Source organism: Corythoichthys intestinalis, chromosome 12 (genome assembly GCF_030265065.1).
Source record: "Corythoichthys intestinalis isolate RoL2023-P3 chromosome 12, ASM3026506v1, whole genome shotgun sequence".
NCBI lineage: Eukaryota > Metazoa > Chordata > Actinopteri > Syngnathiformes > Syngnathidae > Corythoichthys > Corythoichthys intestinalis.
This window is the reverse complement of record NC_080406.1, coordinates 19,002,437-19,023,166: the sequence shown is the minus strand read 5'-3', so window position 1 is coordinate 19,023,166 and position 20,730 is coordinate 19,002,437. Positions and strand designations below refer to the sequence as shown.

The window sequence follows — 20,730 nt, the reverse complement described above, 5'->3', positions numbered from 1 at the left end:
AAGCATCAAAATGTCATAAGTTGACAAATATTTTCGCAAGCAGCAGTCTGGCTGCAACGGCCACGTCGGGTAACAGCAGCCCACTCCCGGCGTGAGAGGGGGAGCGGCAGCCGCTCTGACGCGCAGCCGGTTCAGGGAGAGAGAAAAAAAGAGGGAGGGGGTAATGATAAACTGGTGGAAGTTCGAGAGGGAAGTTCCCCAGACAAGCGCAGAGCAAGTAAAAATGGATGAAGAGGGTCACTTGTTCGGTATACTGGCAATTGTTATCCACCAGGTAGGTACATTTTAAATGAAATAAATGACAATTAAAGGGTTAGTGCCAGCTAATCGATGTACCCGTTGGCAATCGTGTCAAGTTACAATATGCTAGTCCTACTATCACTCTCCTAAGAAAAAATATTTTAGCTGTAAAACAACGTATGCACACGCAGCAGCAATATTAATTCAGAAGAAATATAACAAAATATTAATAAAATGAATGGTTTTACTTTACAGTTTAGGTAGTTAAATTGATATATATTTTTAATCATTTATATATCGTTTTGTTTTCTGGTTAATACTTTCCAATGAAGGTTATGTATACAGGATTTGTCTTGAAATGCTTATTGTATTTTCATTGAAATTTATTATTTGTATGGCAAGATTAATTATGGCAGGGGTCTCCAAACCGGTCCTCAAGGGCCACTGTGGGGCCTGGTTTTTCTTTCAACCGATCGAGTACCGACAGTTTAACCAATGAAGTTTCTGCTAAAACAAGCAGCACCTGACTGCAATCAACTGATTACACTTGTAAGACACCAGATTGGTGCATAGGTGTTGTCTTGTTTTGTTGGAATGAAATCCTGTGCCCGCTGCGGCCCTATGTGGAATAGTTTGGAGACCACTGAATTATGGCATAAACAATGAAATTGTTTTATAGACAGAGATATATAGAGATATATTATAATCAATCGGATACATGAATGAATGAATTTATTGTCATTGTCATCATCATCATAATCATTGACAGTTTCAGAATGTGGAATTTGCCCGAATACTTAAAACTTGCTTTGAAAAATACATTCTTTCATTTGTTTATTTAGGTCTATTATAGAGCTAGTACAGAAAATGAACCCAACTCCAGTTCAGCCTTGCAGTACTTTGAGCGCCCCAAGTCAGACAGTGACATTCATTCATTCATTTTCCATGCCGCTTTTCCTCACGAGGGTCACGGAGGTGCTGGAGCCTATCCCAGCCAACTACAGGCAGTAGGCAGGGGACACCCTGAACTGGTTGCCAGCCAATCACAGGGCACAAGGAGACATACAACCATTCACGCACACACTCATACCTACGGACAATTTAGAGTGTTCAATCAGCCTACCATGCATGTTTTTGGGATGTGGGAGGAAACCGGAGTTCCCGGAGGAAACCCACGCAGGCACGGGGAGAACATGCAAACTCCACACAGGAAGGCCGAAGCCCGGGATTGAACCCTTGATCTCAGAACTGTGAGGCAGATGTGCTAACCACTAAGCCACCGTGCCACCCAGACAGTGACAGTCTAGACATATTTTCTTCATTTTCTCTTAAAGTGCAAGAAATTGATGCATTTTGCAATAAAATGTAAAAAAAAAAAAAAAAATTCTCCCCGGGGTTGGGGGGTTGGGCGGTATGCCCCCGGACACCCCTAGGGGGTCTGTTTCCCTTCGTAAAGCGATTCTTGTGGGCTGGGCTGAGTCAAAGTCCAGGGCTGCTTTTTAGTCCCAGTCCGCCCCTGCGTGTCGCTGTATCCGGCCGCCATATTGTCCGTATTTTTTAGACCTATTCTCATTGTTTTCAATTAGCCGTGCAAGTTACAGAGCAATTCATGGAAGCCCCGGTGTTATCTGACGCTGTAAACTCATTGGATGCGTTGCATAAAAGGCGTTATGTGGAAAAGGTTCAGTTTATCCATTCGCCAGATCCATATTTGATGCCAAAATCGATGTTTTTCGACCCGCTGTCTTCGCCGTCTCTGCCTGACATCTGCTACCCTGATATTTACAACTATCATGTCCACACAAAATCAGCCTATTCTCACGAAAGTTTGAAAAACTTTAAGAGCTTGGAGGCTTATAAATACTTTAAATACTTCGTTGCTGGTTGGGTGAAACACGTCCTCGTCCACGAAAAGTCGGCAGGAATCTATCTTGTGCTCGGGAAGGTGAGTTATGAAATTTTCAATTCAAAATCTTTTGTTCTTGCTAACATCCACTGTCAAGTTTAATGTATTTCATGTCATTTGTCAATGGAGCTAGGGCTTTTAATGTTTATATGGTTTAGCGATAGCACTCTCACTACATACATTTATAATATGTAGTAAATATTAAGTGCGATAGCACTACTCCAGATTGTCCCTAGTTAAATTTATTTTTTGGCTTTTGACCTCAATAGTGAAATTGTAAATTAATTGTATGACAACTGTCTTATTATCCCCTTATTATTATATATTTTCTGGTAGTTCATTCACAACGTCTGAGTGTATGTTGTCGGCGATTAGCCTAGCAATGATCTTAATTGTGGTTGTCAGCCCAAAACCCTCTAAATATATATTAAATGCATTTTACCAGATATAAAATGACTACTACATAATCTGTGGTAATCGTTTGGAGCCCAGTTTTCTCGTCGAATTGCAGCAGTCCATCTCGCTCTCCTCTCCGGGTCTCTCGGAATATGGTAGAACTTCAAGTCTCTCTGTCTATCTTCTCTGTTATTGCAACCGACCGCCACACACGCCTTCACCATTTTGATCATTAATGTTAACGAGCAGAAAAACACGCCATAATAGGAGGAATTTACGAAGCGGTAATGCGTTAACATGACGAGTAGACGGACAACATGGCGCGGGGGCGTGGCTGTGACGTCACGTGAGTAGGGTCTATATATATATAAAAGTTGTAAAGCAAACAACGAAAATGAATAAAATGAACAAAAAAGCCATTTTTATAATGGGTCAAAATTATTTTTCGAACAGATCATGTGACTAGCACCTGAGACGGTCATTTGCTTTGCATATTACTGTTTTTTAAAAATTAGGGGAGGGCAATTTTATTTTTCAAATTATTTTTTTTCTTTGTTTGAAAATATATATATATTTTTTTGATTGAAGCAATTTTTTTGGATTGAATAATTAAGACACAAATGTCTTACCCATAATATGGCCCAAACACAAAAAGGATTGCTAAAATCAACTTTTTAATTAAAAATTAAGTGTTCAAATGCAAATATTTGAGTCTCAAATATTTTTTCTCATTCAAAAACTTCTTTTCTATGATTGAAGTTTTCTTTTGATTGAAGTGATTTTTCATTTGAAAATATATATTTTTTGTTTGAAGCAACTTATTTTTTGATTGAATAATATTAAGACACAAATGCCCTAGCCAAAAGGTGGCCCAAACACAAAACAACATTACTTCAATAAAATTTTTTTTAAAAAATAAAACATTTCGCTTCAATCAAAAGAAAAAAAAAGTCATAGAAAAATAGCTTTCAAATGCATTTTTTTGAATTTCAAATTCATCTTTGCATTCAAACACATTTTTTGATTGAAAAAGACACAAATCTACCTCCATATGGCTCCGCCCAGGGGATACAATTTTTGACCGGGGTAACTACACTGGCCCGACACCGGCGGGCATACCATATTCAATGGATGACGATATTAGCGAAAAGTATAGCTGTCCTAAGCAGCCTGATTTAGAATTCCCTCAAGAATAATGGGAAACAAAAAAAACAACCTCATTTTGAACTTATTATTATAAATATTCTTGTAAATTTATTGCTGACACTGCGTTTTGGGGTCATCAACATGTTGTGCCCCCCCGGCCCAAAAGTCAAACTCCGCCTATGTTTACAGGTCACTTGCTGTTCATTTTAGGTCATTTGCACGGTCATTTCCTGTTGAGTTTGAGTCACTGTCTATTCATTGGGGTGATTGCCAGGTCACTTCCTGTTCTGTAACTCAAAATAAACAGGAAGTCACCCAAAAAATACCCCAAAATCAACAGGAAGTAACTGAAAATCAACAGGTAAATGATCTTAAATGGCCCAAAATTACCTCATTGCTTGGCGTTGGCTGCCACTGACGGCCATAGACGTTCAATCCGTTTGAACTGGGAGGGATGGCAGCGAATGAACGAATGTTCATTCGCTGCCACCCTCCCAGTTCAAACGGATTGAACGTCGACTAATGATAAACTCATTCCAACTCACAGCAGAAGCTTCTTTTTGTTTATTAGTTAGGCTATTTGTAGAATATCCTAGAATGATTTTCTGAGCCATGTATCGATAATCGTTGTATTGCAATATCGTCAGATCACCGTTATCGTGAGCTATGTATCGCAAATCGTATCGTATCGTGAGGTACCAAGAGGTTCCCACTCCTAGATGACACACTTCAGACATCTGGTTTGGACTGTAAATCCAACATTGTAGTGGTCAAATCAGTACCACTGTACTCAAGGGCGTAGGTTTGCATAGGGACGGTATGGGCACAACATACCAACTTTTCAGGATGCTCACATTGTCCCCACAAACTTTTAAGCAACCTTATTTGCATTATACAATGAGTTCAGTTATATAAGTAATTTAGATTGTCTTTTTATATGTTGTAAGGATATAATAGACATTACCATTATTAAGTGAATTATTTTTATTAAGTTCAGACTTACATTTATCCCTTTTCACTTGCTGAACATGCCGGTTCATTTTTTTGTCCAACAAACACACGTTTGATTGGCTGATGACTTTCCTCCTACCCCCTTCCCGCCACACAGACACACTCACACAGCCCCGAAAGATTCATGTCGACAACATGCCGCCTCCTCGAAGATGAGTGATATTAGAAGTTTTTTTCAGCCAGCAGCAGCAGCCACTGTAAGTAATGTAAAAAGACGCCAATGTTGTTCAGGTGGGGGAAACACCATTAATTTTGCTACTGAAAGTCTTACCTACATCAGAGCATAACATTAAACTGGGTGAACTTGCTAACCTGCAAAACTACTGAGGTCAGGCCAGCCTTCACAATGAATAACTAAGTCAAGCTAGCCGTCCCAAATTTGGATCATTGTTTGCGTTATGTGAATGCAACGTGGTGGCTTCAGAGTGCAAATGGGGAGCAGTGTTGTCAGTAACGCGTTACTGTAATCTGATTACTTTCTTCAGTAACGAGTAATCTAACGCGTTCATTTTTCCAAGCCAGTAATCAGATTAAAGTTAGTTTCCCTAGTGCCTGTGCGTTACTATTTTGTTTTTGCCTCAGAATGTATGTAGAATGAAGAATACTGTAGTCATGTACGAAGAGCATTTCTCATCGGGGGGAAAAAAACGGGTCACGTGTATTACGGTGCTGTCTGAGGCTGAGCGCTGTCTGCCACGGCGGTCAACAACACAGCATTCTGACGAGGCAGCGAGGCTAACTGTGAAAGGCAGGATATATACCGCAAATGGATTCCTTTGCTCACTGGAAATACAGCCATTACTTCACATTTCTGCCCCTTAAAGAGGACAAAAATATCTCCGTGCGTTGCAAACTTTACGCTGGCTGAAAATGACTGTCGGTCGCTAAAAACTACATCCAATTCAACAAAGAAGCACTTGGAATAACAGTACAACACGACAAAACTCGAAACAGCCTACAGGTAACAAAGACAGCCAGCACTTCTACAGTTTGTAACCAGCCTTTATGCACATTTTATTGTCAGTGTTTGTAACCATAGGAGGAGTTTTACTTTTGTGGGGCTGGGGTAAAGCATGTTGATGACAAAAGTCAAAAGTTTGGACACACCTAAACATTTTTACGTTTTATATATTTTCACTACTATTGTAAATCCTCTCTGAATACATCAAAACTATGAACAAACATGTGGAATGGCCAAAAAAAGTGAAATAACTGAAAACAGGTTTTATATTCTACATTCTTCAAAGTATCCACCTTTGAGGTGTCGCCAAACTTTTGGCCAATACTGTATATATACATATACATAAAACTGTTCAAGCTCAATTGTTGTTGGTTGCGTTTGAAAGCTTAGGTTTACAGAAATTCTAAATATCCATCTTGCCTCCACAGGTGTAGCAAAAGCAAAAGCTAGTGTCTGAGGTGCTAGTCAAATGATCTGCTCGAAAAATGATTTTGACCCATTATGAAATACGTTGTAGGATTCTTGTTCATTTCATTAATTTTTGTTTTATTGCTTTACAACTTTTATAGACAATATTTTAACAGCTAGGTCTTTATTTTAAAGGGGAAGTTCAGAATTTTTTACATTAGGCTTTATCTTGGAGTTAGCGGGGGTTTATGTAGTCGTTGGAGTTGATTTGAACAGGGCTCTGGGGTGGCTAAGTTAGCGCGAGTCAATGGTGGTTGAAATCAACTCCATCGACTAATTAAACCCCCGCTAACTCAAAGATTAAGCCTTATGTGAAAAATTCAATTATATGTGATGACATTTTTTTGTTGTCATTTTTATGTTGAGGCAGCAAAAGGAGAAAAATTGGTAAAAAGTAACTGATAAGTTACTTTTAAAGTAACTTAGTTACTTTGATAATAAAGTAATCGGTAAAGTAACTAGATTACTTTTTTGAGGTGTAATCAGTAATTAAATTACTTTTTTAAGTAATCTGTGACAACACTGATGGGAAGTTATCCAAGAATGGGTGCACTTCAGGGGGATCCTGACATGAACATGAACTAACATGAAAAAAAAATCTGTGGAATGAAATCACACATCAGAATTTCATGATAGCACTTTGGTTCGACTCTTGGGGTAGTCTAGTATGCCTCAGATCTAGATCGATCCTTGAATATCTCAGATTTTTTTACATTATTTTTTTTCCCAAATCACATTTACATTACAATACTTAGTTTGAATCAAGGGGTGCTTCAGTGCCCCCCAGAAGTGGACCCATTCTTGGAAAGCTGTTTTTTTTTTGTTTTTTTTTTTTAAATAACCTCAAAATGTTTCTTTGTAGTTTTTGAAAATAAAGGTTTGAATCGAACGTTGAATTCACCTGAACCAATAAACATGAACGTTAGTATAAGTTTACATGCAATTTATGCTGTTATATCGTCCCTACCAATGTTGAAACCAAACCTACGCCCTTGACTGCACCAACATTCATCCATCGTGCCAGTTTTGGGCTATAGCAGTAACTTGATAAATTATCTTGGTTTAGCCAATATTTACTGGCAAAAAAATAAGTAGGCCTAAACTGTTGTAGATAATAGGTTTGAAAACAACAGACCTAAGGTGTTCCCTACTGTTGAAAGGATGTAGCACTGGCTCGATGAAGTACTGTAGTTTTGGCTAACCAATTTCCTGGGGGGGACAAAAGTAAAACAAGTGTCATCGAGTAGTTTTGAACCTACTTGAAATCAAATTGACTTCTCAAATCCACTCAGTAAATGGACTCGACAAGTACATTAAAACGAGCAATTACTCAAACTAATTAGGTTTTAAATAAGTTTATGTTGACACAATTCAATAGTGTAGAAGAAATCCAGAAAATGAAGCAGATTTGACAATTATGTGACATGTTTGTGATGATTTATTCACTACAAAGGAATGCAGTATATGCAAACAGATTCTCTTTAAGTAGAAAAAGAGGGAACATCAAAATCTACTGACAGAGTGGAGAAATTTTTTTTTCTATTTTTGAGTGCATTTTATTCCGCTTCTTCACAGTTACCCCCAACGTCCTGAGCCAAGTTTTCATTCTCGTCGTTTTGATGCGTTTCTTGGGTTTGTGACGGTTCCAATTCAGCCGTCTCCATTGGCTCTTCAGTTGGTTCGGGTTCCAATTCGGCACCTGTTTCAGGTTGTTGTTCATGATCAAGCTCGGGTTCAGTTTCAGCAAGATGTTCGGGTTGAAGATCTTCTTGAAGCACAGGTAAAGTTTTAGGTTCGGGTTCAGGCTCAGGCTCAGCCTCGGGTTCTGCCTCAGGTTCAGGTTCCGCCTCAGGTTCAGGTGTTGGTGTTCCATCAGATCTTGCCAACTCCACCTAATGGGATTTAAAATAAAGTTTAAACATTATGTGTGTCCATGATCTAGTTAAAGAATTACAGTCAAAAAGGTATTTTTTCACACGGATGATGAGATTACTGCATTTGCTGTTTTCTCATAGTTTTGGGTCATTACGCTCATCCCTTTGCTAAAAAAAACCTCCTATTACCTCTGACGGGGTATTGACAATCTCCTGGTGTCTCACTGGATCTGCTTGTTCCTGCTCCATAGGCTCATCCTTCTCTTCTTTATCATTAATTGTGACAGTATCTGGTTCTTGATCCCGTGCTTGTGGTTGAGGTTGTGGCTCTTCTTCCACTATGACAGGCTTTGCCAGGACAGGAAGTTTCTCAATTTGAGGTATCTCTTTCTTCACGGGCTCGACCGGTTTGGCTTCAACTTTTTTAGTGGCTTCCAGGACAGCCATGATGGACGCTGGGATGTGAGCTTGCTATTGTATACAAAAACAGAGAAATAAAAGACAGCTTGTTGGTGTGGGTTGTTTTAAGGGTGATTATTAGGAGTGATCATGTAGAGGTTAAACGACTTTTCAAGATGTTTTTGTGTGGTAACTTCTGAGGGCAGTTCTTGCCTGGTGTGGTGTGAAGGATCGGACATGGTGCAGCAGGGGTTCCCTCATCTCCGGGCAGCGTTCAAAGACACTGGATAGCTGGCTGTGAGGCAGCTGCAGTAGGACACTGTATGACTGAGGTTTGGTCCTCTGACAGCATTTGACGAAGCCTTCCCACACCTTGGGGTATCGCCACACCTTCAAGGAGAGAAAATATCACTAAATATTAAGTCACAGCTTTTAGCATATTAAGGAAAGTGAACACCCTCAGTCATGAATTAAAAAAAAAAAAAAAAAAAAAGACTTTTGCTAAACATAGTATAATAGTTAATGATGAAAATATTGCCATTGGTCAGGCACGTTCACCTGTTTGATGATGAGCCTGGAGAGGATGTTCATGACGAAGCCGCAGAGTCGCGGGTACATAGTGAGCGACTGGATGACGGTCCTCATGAGGAGCATGGGGAGAGGGTTCAGCTCCATCAGCTGCTGCATCACCACCGCCAGAACCTCGGATGTGTACACGTTCTTCTCGCCAAAGCACAAGTTGGTTGCTGAAGATGCACAAATTTTAAACAAGTATAAATTAGACATTGAACGAAGAGGCACTTTTAACATTATGACATTTTTCTTGTCACCAACTTAAGCGTCTCAGTAGTGTCTGTCCATATACTTAACTAACCTTTAATGATGGACTTCATATCACATTTGGTGGAGTCGATGTTGTGCAAAGCTATCAGCAGATCTCCTGGCGTCAGAGGGGATACCGAAGAGCTTCCCTCACCTGTAGAACAACATGTGCAATCAAAGAGCATTGATACAATACAAGTCTTTTGTATACAATAATCACGCCCCACTACTACAATACTACTAGTGAGTGAATGTTATGACGTATTAACTCAAAGTCAAATTAAACACTGTACTATGAATATCTATTGGCAAAATGACTTACTGTGCTGGGTTCCCAAGAGTCGATTGAACACCTCCTTGACAACAATGGGGTTGAGTTTGATCAGCTTTGGAAGAGCCTGGATGACTTCAGCCTTTAACATCAAGAGAATAAAGAGTTAGCACTTACAATGTTTAACTGGAGTCATTTTGAACGACCTAAATTTGTGTCTAAAAATATATTTTGATATATTACAATTAATTATTATACTGTATTGTAGAAATTCTTTTTTTTTTTTAAACTATTAGGGGTGTGACAATATAGCAAAATGTTGATATATCACAATACAGTGGTACCTCTACATACGATCGCTTCGACACACGAACTTTTCGACAGCCGACGTAAAATTTGACTCGCCATTTGTTTCTACATCCGACGACATGCTCGAAATACGACGACAATGGCAGCACCGCAGACGAATGCACGGCGGATTTTCTTGTGTGACAAATCAACACAGGTTTCAGAAAAGGTTGGTACAGGTGGTGAAACAAGGAAAAAGTTGACGCTTACCTTCTAAATGAAGATGCAAATGACAGAAAAATATGAGCGTGGGGTGAAATGGCTCAACAATACATCTCCACGGTCCTCCTCCGACCATCGTTCGCCAGTCTTTATAAGTTAAGCTGACAATTCTTATTGTGGTAACATCTCCAGAGAAATCGCCAGCTTCGCCACGTTTTCATCATTTCTTTCACAACTTATTCAACACAAAACGCCTGCTGTCTGCCGCAACTGACGATGTTCTCAAGAAAGCATTAAAAAGCGAAAGTAAACTCTCACCCGCTCCCCTCCCTCTTTGTCACGTCAGCCCCGCGGTGCCTTCAGGTACAGAAAAAAAAAGTCCGCCTTATTAGAACCCGTTTCGTTACACTATTACAGGAATTATTATTATTATTATATTATTAATCCGATTTTTATTTATTATTTATTTGTTTTGCTATATGTAATTGCCATTTGTAATAGTACCAGCAGTATTTTTTAAGGATTTAGTGCAGGTTTTTGGGCTGTGGAACGAATTAATGGAATTATAATGTATTCCTATGGGAAAATCCTGCTCGACATACGACCATTTCGACTTACAAACAAGGCCCTGGAACGGATTAACTTTGTATCCCAAAAGGTAGGGTATCGTGAAAAATTTCCTGACCAATGTATCGATAATTGTTGTATTGTCGTATCATGAGGTAATCAGCATTATGAACCTTGTATCACAAAATGTATCGTATCGTGAGGCACCCAGAGGTTCCCACCCTATACACATACAGTATGTGTGTATTGTCACCGCTGACATGCATTTGAAAAACTGCATGCCATTACCTTTTCTAGCCCATTGATGACTGGGATGAGGAAGCGAACATCCGGCACGCGTTTATGGTAGAGGTCTCGGACCCTCTCTACCAGCTCTGGAGAAGGAGGCACTATGCACATGAGGAGGGGACACATGCTATTATGTAACTGCTAACCACATTACTTATTTCCATTGAATATAAATGATTATTAATGCTACAGTCTAATACTTTGAATTACCTTTATCTGTCAAAATGTGAAGACACCGGGTAACGAGTGTCTCCGCACCCTTTGGGCAGTTTTCAACCAGAAGCAAAAGCTCAGGAGAGTTCATGCCCATTCCACGGATCTTTAATGAGGAAACATATTAAACATTATTTATTACTATTGTCAAACTGCCTCATAGATCAAGAATTTTCAGTTTCATTGGAGTGCATCTGTGCATGCGGCAATATGGATCAATAAGCAACAATTTGACACAATAGGCTGCTCACAAGTCTTGTATTGAAATGAACCAACTCTTTGTACACAGGCCATTTACAAGTATTTTTGCCTTATGATGTCTACTTTGCAAACACCTCGGAATCATGACTCACAGGGAGTTCTATAGCTCGGAGCACGCTGCGCTTGATGTCTGCGATGGCCTCAGTGTAGACGGATGCCAACTCGTGCACCAGCTTGTGGTTCAAGGGCAACAAAGACAAGTAGAGGAACAGACACTGACGCACAGTCTCTTCGGTCCAAGGTGACGCAACCTCTGTCACCGCAAACATGAGTTAGTGAGTTTAGAAGCACTAAGTTACTTAGAGGTTTAACACCCTGTTCACACCTGTATCTTTGTCGGCACCAAAGAGAAGAGACGGGGGGTTGGGGTGGACCAGAAGTTGCATGTAGTTCAAAGCAAACCTCTCAATGTAGTCGCGGAGGTGGTCTTTGTCGTACATGCGCTTCAGAAAAGCCAGGGCGGTTGATCGTACCTAAAAAGCAGTCAATAGTAGTAGAATTATACTGTAGAAGTGACTACAAAAAAATCCCTCAGTATATTTTGTAGAGGAGTTCCAAAAAATGGATTATTACATGCATCGCGATTCGACTGACGATTCGATTACGATTTATAAAGGTTCAAAAACGATGATTTTCCCTCATAACTTTATGGCAGCCGCTCATAGCAGAACGAAATTCAAGGCACGTCTGCCGCCCGGGCACCGTTAACGGGCGCACGCACGTTAAGATGGATGCTGCCGCTTACTGAGAGAGAGATTTACTCCTTTTTAAAAGACTGGAAAATAAATTTGTGTATGAGACGGGCAGGGACAGAAGGGCGACTGTGCGCAAGTTATTTCTTAGAGCATGAGGGGAAGAGAGAGAACTCGTTGCTCCTTGTCTTCTAGATGTCCAGCAGTAGCTTTAAGGCATTTCAATTGAAAAATGTCCTTAGTGTGTTTCTAAGACCCATGTGCATCTATAAGAGGTGAGTACACAAACCCTCTTGTACTGTTTAGCCTTTATTGTTGTTGTCTTTGAGATGTTAATAGTTAGTGCCGAGCGCTAAGCTAATTAGCTAATTCGCTAAAGTGTATTTCATATGCAGAACGTGTAAAACCATGATTAGGTACAGCGGTATCACTACAAACATGAGAAATAGTACAGGTATATTGGTTAAAAGAAGTCTTATTTCTAAAGACAATTTGTTTCCAGAAAATGTGGAATTCATTCCACCAGTGTAAATTTTATTGTGTTTTTGCGAGAAATAAGTACTTCCCTTAAAATGGTCAATGTTTTTGCTAGGGCTGTCAAACGATTAAAATTTTTAATCGAGTTAATCACAGCTTAAAAATTAATTAATCGTAATTAATCGCAATTCAAACCATCTATAAAATATGCCATATTTTTCTGTAAATTATTGTTAGAATGGAAAGACAAGACACAAGACGGGTATATACATGCAACATACTGTACATAAGTACTGTATGTGTTTTTTAAGACAATAAATCAACAAGATGGCATAAACAGCGATCCATGGATAGAAAGACTTGTATTTCTTAAAAGATGAATGTTAGTACAAGTTATAGAAATTTTATATTAAAACCCCTCTTAATGTTTTTGTTTTAATTTGTAAAATTTTCAATCAAAAAATAAACTAGTAGCTCACCATTGTTGATGTCAATAAGTACACAATGCTCATGGTGCTGAAACCCATAAAATCAGCCACACCCAAGCACCAGCAGAGGGCGACAAAACACCAAAAAACCCAAGTAACAAGCGGACATGACACTGTTTGAGTGGGGCACGGGCGTTAAATGCGTCAAATATTTTAACGTGATTAATTTTAAAAATTAATTACCGCCCGTTAAAGCGATAATTTTGACAGCCCTAGTTTTTGCACTTTCTTGTAAAAAAATAAATAAATAAAAAAGCAGCTAAAGGGCAGGTTTTTGTTGTATGGGCATGTTTCCATCGTTCCTGTTGAATCATTAGGATATTTTAAATCAACAATGAACATAAATTTGTTTGGCTACTGTATTAATTAGTAATGTACGATGTGTCGATAATCGTGATAACCGCGATCATCGTCAATACCGTGATCATCGTTCAATAATGGAATCGTAGCTCCCTGAATCGTAATCGAATCGAATCGTGGGGTGCCTAAGATGGCACACTCCTAATATTTGGTTCTGTTAAATTTGCACGGTCAATTATTGTCTTTTTGTGAGTAAAGTTATGAGAGTTACATGTAGAGTGTGGTCACGGAACTATTTAAGCGCAAAATATTTAAAGGCGCCTCTATTGAGATTTGAATGACTAATGGGTGAATTTGACTGAGAAAACAACAGAAGATTATTAATCAGGTAAAATTGTAACAGCAATGTCCTCACCTTCTCTTTTTCATGAGAGCTGAGATCCAAGAGCACGTGAAGGTACTGGAATTGCCTAGAAGGCCTTTTGATGATGAGCTCCTTCAGCGTAGTCATGCCTAAGTACACACGCGACTGCAACATTGGCAGAAAAACACATTTTAGTGGATATGTTCAAATTTGCAGTGTCTTCATCTTGCTGATATACCTCATCCTCACAGTAACGTCGGATTACTTCCAATGCTGACTCTGTGATGATGGGAGCCTCCAGTACCAGTTTGGTGAAGAGTCTAGCAGACAACAAAAAATGTTACACAGTAGGACACATTGGAATTCAGTGAAAATTCAGCCCGGGAAGTCAATTTAACACCAAATTTTGTCAGCGTCTATCTTGAGTAGACCCCCCCCCCCCCCCCCCCCCCCCCCAAAAAAAAAAAAAATTCTTCTATTTTGGCTTCAAGCAGGCATTTTGTGTAAATAAAAAAGTTGATTGGATATTGGGTGGTAGGTTTAAGGACTATCAGTTATTTTCAGGCAATCTTGAAAACTCTTTTTGGTCCTCACCCATCTTTCTGCTCAGGCCTCTCCTGCAGACCGGACAGCAGCGTGTACAAACACTGGTCGTAGCTGTCCAGCAGTCCTGATGGAAGCTGGCTGAGGTAGGTGTTGTACTCTTGATAGAGGAGCGAAAAGGCCAGCTCGCTCCTAGTTCGGATGTCTTCCAAAATGAAATGCAGCACGTCCTCCTTCATGATGCCCTCGAACTGCGTGACTAGCTTAGAGAGGAGCTTAATTCGGACCTAACAAAGGACAATTGGTGTGTTAGAAAATATGACAACATTAGCAGAGAACATCTTTAATTTTGAATTGTCATTATTTCCTATTCAATTAAAAGATGAAATTATTATATTATTTCCCGCATGAACTTACATAAGCAATATAAGCAAATGCAGGATTTCCCAGAAGTAGAAGAAATAACCGTTGTTGGTCATTTTTAAATGCCAGGACTTTTTTAACAAATCCAATGCTGATGCCTCAAACTGTCCAGCCTACCTTTCACGCATTGGCTACCCACTGTAGTATGTGCAGCTATTGGAGAAACAAGCTTTAATAGACCCATGAAGTGAAGTGGAATTTGTCTGAGTCTCAGATGGAGAAAGGAGAAGGACAGATTGAACAGGTACAGAAATGATAAATAGTGTGTGTCTATTTCCTTAGCTACTTTTGACCTGTTTCAAGTGTATCAGCGTAAAACAATGTTTTTTTTAAGTCGGCACAGTTTTGATATACCCTGGGCTTACCGTACTTGTCATACAGAATGTTAAAAAAATAATAAAGTCATGACATCGAAAAGTTGATGAAGCTTACATGGGACAAGCCACTTTGAGTGATTGTCTTCTCAGAGTGAAGGATGCGTTTGATGGTCTTGGAGGTTAACTGCTCTATCTGTGTGTCTGATAAAGGCTGGACTACATCTGACAGTCTGAAGATTTTCTTTCTCCCGGTCGACCCTGCCAATCTGTTCAAAAAAGACAAATAAGTACTGACAATACATCTTCTGCCATTTTTCACTGTTATTACCAGAACTCACTTGGTTTGCACCGATGGAATGATAGGCTCGGGAAGCCTCTTGATAGTAGTGCGAGGCTTCTCTTTTTCAGAGTAACCCAACACGGAGATGGCCTGGCCCACCATAACGGGTACTTTACGCTTGATGAACTGGTTGGACCCTGCGTCGTAATCAAATGCGTCCTCACTGGCCACCTCTTTTGCTTTGCACTGCTCTAGTCCTGTACGCCGTGCAACAAAGAAACAGTCAAATTTCATGGGATTGAATCGCACTTCGGAAATGATGTACCGTACTTTGAGAAACACTAATATAGAACACAGTGTAAGTTGCTTAACACATTTTTACATGAGTTTTATAAGTCTGCTGGACCAACCTGGACCGATGCCAGCAGCAGTCATTTGCGTGGCCATCAACCTCGCCAAATGTTTGATCTGGGCATCGGTGCCTGCCGACTCCACTGGTGTGTATGTGGCTTGGAAGGATGCCGGCATGGTGTCGGGCAGATACACCATGCTGATTAACACCTGGACAATGAGACAGTTTTCAGGTTTACGATGCGTCAAAGGAAAATGTGAAATTAAGCTCCATTGAGCACGCACCAGATTGGCGACATTGTCAGCATTGAGCAGTGGGCGCAAGAAGTCGGCGGTGAGGTCAATAGCAGACTGTGCAACTGGAACTGGAGCTGGCTTGGGAGCCGAAATAGGGGCAGGCTCTTCCTTGTCCTCGTCGTCTTCAATCAGTGTTGGCTCTGAACACAAGACAGAACCAAAGACATGGGTACAAGGTCATTTGTTACTTGCGGCCAGTGTTGGGAATAACGCCATTATAAATAACGCCGTTACTGCGTTATTTTTTTCAGTTACGGGGTAATCTAACCAATTATTTTTACCGCCATTACAACGCAGTTACCGTTACCGACGGTCAAAAGCGGTGCATTACTTACTCTGAATAAATTGAAGAAACTACCAGCCGTAGCGAGTCTACTCTGCTCTGTTTATTTGTCTTCCAAGACTTGGGGTGCGTTCAGGTTCGAAAATAGCGCACTTACTTCTTATGACTCCAGGCTGTTTGTCCCTGCTCATTCAATTAGACAATGCTTGCCAAAGCTTGCTAACGTTTCTGTGTTTGCTACACCTGAATGCTAGCCTCGTTCCCATCCCCCACTGTCAGCCAGCAAGAATGAGGACGGCAGACGCTTTGAGAGTGACGGGAGGAGTAGGGGGATGAGGCTACCTGAATGCACCCCCTGAATAGATGCGATGGAAGTGATTGTGATTGGCTGAAGGTTACAGTCATGTGTATGGTAAGCCAATCAGAGCCGGTGTTTTCACACACAAACCGGAACAGCGCGTGCGGCAAACACACACACGCAAAACAGATGCAGAGGGATATGATGGCAGAGCATTCAGAGGAAATTTTGTCCTTTACGAGGTGGAGATATAAACACTATTTCAAGTTGGTCGAAATTAAAGGAAAGAACGTCATGTAAAGTGTAATTTATGTCCCGGGGCAAAGCTTTTGTCGACATCTGTGGTAAGCACTTCAAATCTGCTGAAGCACGTAACAACTACACCCGCTACCACAAAGCTAGTGGCGAAAAATCTTTCAGTTTATTTTTGTTGCACTTCAAGTGTAGGATAAATCTGTTGCTGGTGAGGTGCAATAAATATTACAAGGTTCTATAACACAACTACCTGTCTGTTCTTCTCTATTCAACTGACTCGGATACTGCTCAGAAAATTTCAAATTCTTTGACATACAACAACTTCTTTTCAAAGTAACGGAAATAGTTACTTTCTCTGGTAACTAGTTACTTTTACTATAGAGTAATTCAGTTACTTTTTGGAAGAAGTAGTGAGTAACTGTAACTATAATTACTTTTTTAAAGTAACGTGCCCAACACTGCTTGCGGCTGCTAATTATGTATTTTCGTGAAGACACGATGGCTATGCATGATACAAATTTACTATCCAACTAGCACTCACCCATCTTGACCTTTTTCCCTTCCGTGTACTGCTCGTGGCGCGGCCTCTTGCGCTGCTCCCTCAGTGCCGGCGTGGAGCGTGTGATCTCGCTCTGGGGCATTCCCAAATCCAGCAGCAATGTGCTGATCTGGCCCTGGAACTCCAGACTGCATGGATGCTTGAGCACAGCCACCAGGTGGAGCTTGAGGTTCTTTCGCACACTGCTCACCTGGGACTTGGCCAAGGTGGGTGGAAGATTGGCTATAGAAAAAAAAAGTGGGATTTTATGGTCATTAAAGTGAATTGGATGGTAAAGTTGACCCGTTTCTTTACTTACCATGTAAAGTCTCATATGCCTGTACCACCTTGGACATAAACATGGGCCTCTGGCGGGCAATGGTGGCTAACGAGCCCAGTGCAGTGGTCAGATTAATGCTGGAAATGGCAGGATGGACCATAAACTTCAGCAGCTTGTCCAGCGCCAACTTTCCCTCCTCACACAGAACACCTGCAGAGGAATGTGTTAATCTTAGAGTCACAGGTCTGCATCTGGTGTATGAATCAAAACAACCACAGAGTAGTAATACCGTAGCGGATGTACGGGTGGTCTTGAGGTACTTTGTCCAGGGTGATGTCGCTCTCCTGCCTCTTGGGTACGTCCGAGTCAGCTACACGGGGTGACAGGGTGACGATGAGTGACTCAGTGAATTTGATGGCGTGAGTACGGACGCCGTCATTCTCGGAGTCCAGTAGCGCCAGGACGTCGCCTTTCATCTGCGTCACCATCTCCCAGCAGGCCTCTTGCATGTCCGACACAGTTTTGGCTCTCACCAGCCACTGCCGTGTAGAAGAGGCGGAGAATTTAAACAGGTTAGTTCGTATCCAGTTTGTGACAAACTTATTTTGAAATGTGCTTTTGATTCATCGAAATGATCAACGAAAATAGCTTTTTTGCGTGCAATGGCATTTAAAGGAAATCTGAAGCTGCTACAGACCAAAATGGTTGTCTTATCTTAGGATCGATAGTCCATACAATTTCGTATTGATTGGTGAAATAGATCAGGGATCCCTTTTTTAATTTAATTAATTACTGGGCTGGGCACCGGTACCGATCCATGGCACATCTGCTACTGGGCCGCAGAGAAATAACAAATAATTTGTTCACGACCGCAATCTGGCATGTGCCTCTTGACTAATCCAAGTAGAGGTTTGTGTACGTCGCCCTCTAGTGGTCGACCGCCATAAATGGGGTGTTTGCACACCTATAGCAGCCCAGCATCAGTCAATGTAAACAGTAACATTAGCTGCTGTTGGAGGTGTGCTGCGGGTAGCGACGTCTTTAGACAGCTTTTTTACGGGGAAAAGGTCACCTGCTGAGCCAGAAGAGGAGCCTACAACCAAGTCAATTCTGCCTAATATGTGGCTACAAGCTAGCAAACGAGGCAACAAAAGCGAATGCACAGAGAGCGAACTGTTTTGCTAAAGCCAAGAAACCTTTCACATTTAGAAAAGAACTCACTATGCCTGTGACCAAGGATATTTGCCGTCGTGTTATTTTGTTATTTACTGTAATTTTCTGCCATCCATTGCAGGTTCCTGAAATACAGGCCCACATCACACCGGTCCGTGGGGCAAAAAATGTTGGGGATGACTGAAATAGATGACCATGATTAGTGTTTTGCTTAAAGTAAATTTTCTAATATTCTATGGGAGAGCGCAACCCCTTGACCTGATACATTTTCACCAGGTTACACACATGATGTAACCAATATGAAACCGGAGAGATGTCTGATGGTGAAAAACAAGCCACATAGAATTACCTGTAGAGTAATTTTGTACATTTGGGTGAGGGTGAGAATAGCTTTCTTCACCACGTTGACACTTTCATCCTTGAGCAACATGTTCAAGTTTGCGATTAGCCGGAGGAGTAACTCATTGTCTCGTTTACTGGAGAGATAAAATAAAACGTGACTTAACTGCACAACAATTCATGTTCGATAACAATACAAGCACCCACCATGCTTCCTCGATAAAGCCGATGACGAACTTTTTCACTTCGATTGATTTGTCTGTCTGAAAGGCAATCATCTCCTACAGGGTGAGGAATGAAAAAAATGTATTATTTCACATTAAACTGGCAATATGAAGCACGCTCGCACGGATCCTTACGTCTAGAAAATTGTCAAGGAGAGAAGGATCTTTGTTGATGATAAGCTCCTGTACCTGAAAAAAAGGAAATTCAGGTATTGTGAATAAACTTGGAGAATTGGAAGTGATTGACGAAAGTTTGGACATTCTATACTTAGTGCCCTTTTCAGGAGAGTGCATACCTGTTTAAGTACTGCCAGCTTTTCATCTGTGGGTATCAAGGCAGCCTGGTTCAAAAGATCCACCACCTGAAAGAAGAAATGTATTCCATTAAATGTCCAGGTTACATGATTTTATTATTAATGCATAGATTAATGTTTACCCTTTCACTGGTGGTCATGTCTATGACATGGGTTGCCTCTCCGACTTCTCCGGAGAACTCCATGTTGCCGTCCTTCTTCTTTTACTATGTGTATAACATGATCATATCCTTGATTCTGAAAACATATTCATACAACCAGTGTTAGAAACCAATTCTCAAGTAGCAAGTGACAATGTAGGTGAGTTCATATTTACTGCTAACGTGCTAGCTAGCACCATGCTAACCCCAGAGCCCTCCTTAAGATAAAGTTAGTCAGAATAGTGTGACACCAATGTGCCCCTAAATAAGAGGTTTGCTATCTGAAGGCGACGCATATAAAATGTTAAAAATAATTATTAAATACCTGAAATCCAAAGACAAAATCTTTTGCTATTCGTAAATGAATCCGCCACAACTCGATTGCGGCGGTTCTTCTTCGTGTGTTGAAATCCTAACATTGTGTAGCTTCACTGCCTCCATACGAGGCCGTTTGTGTATGGTATGGAGGTAGTTTTGTGTCTTTTTTATTCAATAAAAAAAGTTACATCAATGAAAAAAAAGTCGCTTCAATCAAAATGTATATTTTCAATAAAGTAACTTAAATAAAAAAATGTGTTTGAATGCATAAATAAATTTGAAACTAAAAAAAAATGCATTTGAAAACTGTCTGATTTTTTGTTATTGTTGCTGGTTGAAGTCAAGTAAGAGGAAAACGTTTTGAACTACCCTTTTTCGATTGGAGAAAAACTTACAAAACTTTTTCCTCTTCAATCGAAAACAAAGGTAGTTCGAAACGTTTTTCTCGTACTTGACTTCAAAAAATAAAATTAAAAAAAAAAAAAAAATCAGGAAAAAAAAAGTTTTCAAATGCATTTTTTTTTTAGTTTCAAATTTATTTATGCATTCAAAAACTTTTTTTTTTTTTTTTTTATTGAAGTGGCTTTTTTTTATTGATGTAACTTTTTTTGATTGAATAAAAAAGACACAAATCTACCTCCATAATAATCGCGCCGCGTTTTTTTTTATTGTGACCTTCTGGTCTTTGTCGGGGCGGATAGTA

General features: G+C 40.3%; 1 protein-coding gene across 2 annotated transcripts; it reads right to left on the bottom strand.

Annotated features, from left to right (window-relative positions):
• Window positions 1-7,535: 7,535 nt before the first annotated feature.
• Window positions 7,536-20,727, bottom strand: sympk (symplekin). 2 transcript variants are annotated; one of them, XM_057853173.1, is made up of 26 exons: window positions 20,703-20,727; window positions 19,692-19,806; window positions 19,552-19,617; window positions 19,391-19,444; window positions 19,239-19,312; window positions 19,042-19,168; window positions 17,809-18,058; window positions 17,559-17,729; window positions 17,243-17,482; window positions 15,854-16,005; window positions 15,628-15,778; window positions 15,276-15,474; window positions 15,053-15,203; window positions 14,249-14,484; window positions 13,893-13,974; window positions 13,706-13,819; window positions 11,659-11,806; window positions 11,426-11,586; window positions 11,070-11,178; window positions 10,860-10,960; window positions 9,546-9,636; window positions 9,276-9,377; window positions 8,960-9,147; window positions 8,615-8,791; window positions 8,192-8,473; window positions 7,536-8,020 (listed from the first exon to the last, which is right to left on the bottom strand). In XM_057853173.1, the coding sequence occupies exons 2-26, from the start codon at window positions 19,752-19,754 to the stop codon at window positions 7,685-7,687; spliced, it is 3,825 nt and encodes a 1,274-aa protein (XP_057709156.1). In that variant the 5' UTR covers window positions 19,755-19,806; window positions 20,703-20,727; the 3' UTR covers window positions 7,536-7,684. The 2 variants fall into 2 exon arrangements, with proteins under 2 accessions (XP_057709156.1, XP_057709155.1); XM_057853172.1 differs by lacking the exon at window positions 20,703-20,727 and adding an exon at window positions 20,035-20,156.
• Window positions 20,728-20,730: the final 3 nt, after the last annotated feature.

Coding starts and splice junctions, on each gene's coding strand:
- sympk (XM_057853173.1), bottom strand. CDS start 19,754: ATGGAGTTCTCCGGAGAAGTCGGAGAGGCAACCCATGTCATAGACATG. Junction 14,485..15,052: donor CTCAAAGTGGCTTGTCCCAT/GTAAGCTTCATC, acceptor GTCCTTTGTTAG/GTCCGAATTAAGCTCCTCTC. Junction 11,587..11,658: donor TGGTGCCGACAAAGATACAG/GTGTGAACAGGG, acceptor TTGCGGTGACAG/AGGTTGCGTCACCTTGGACC.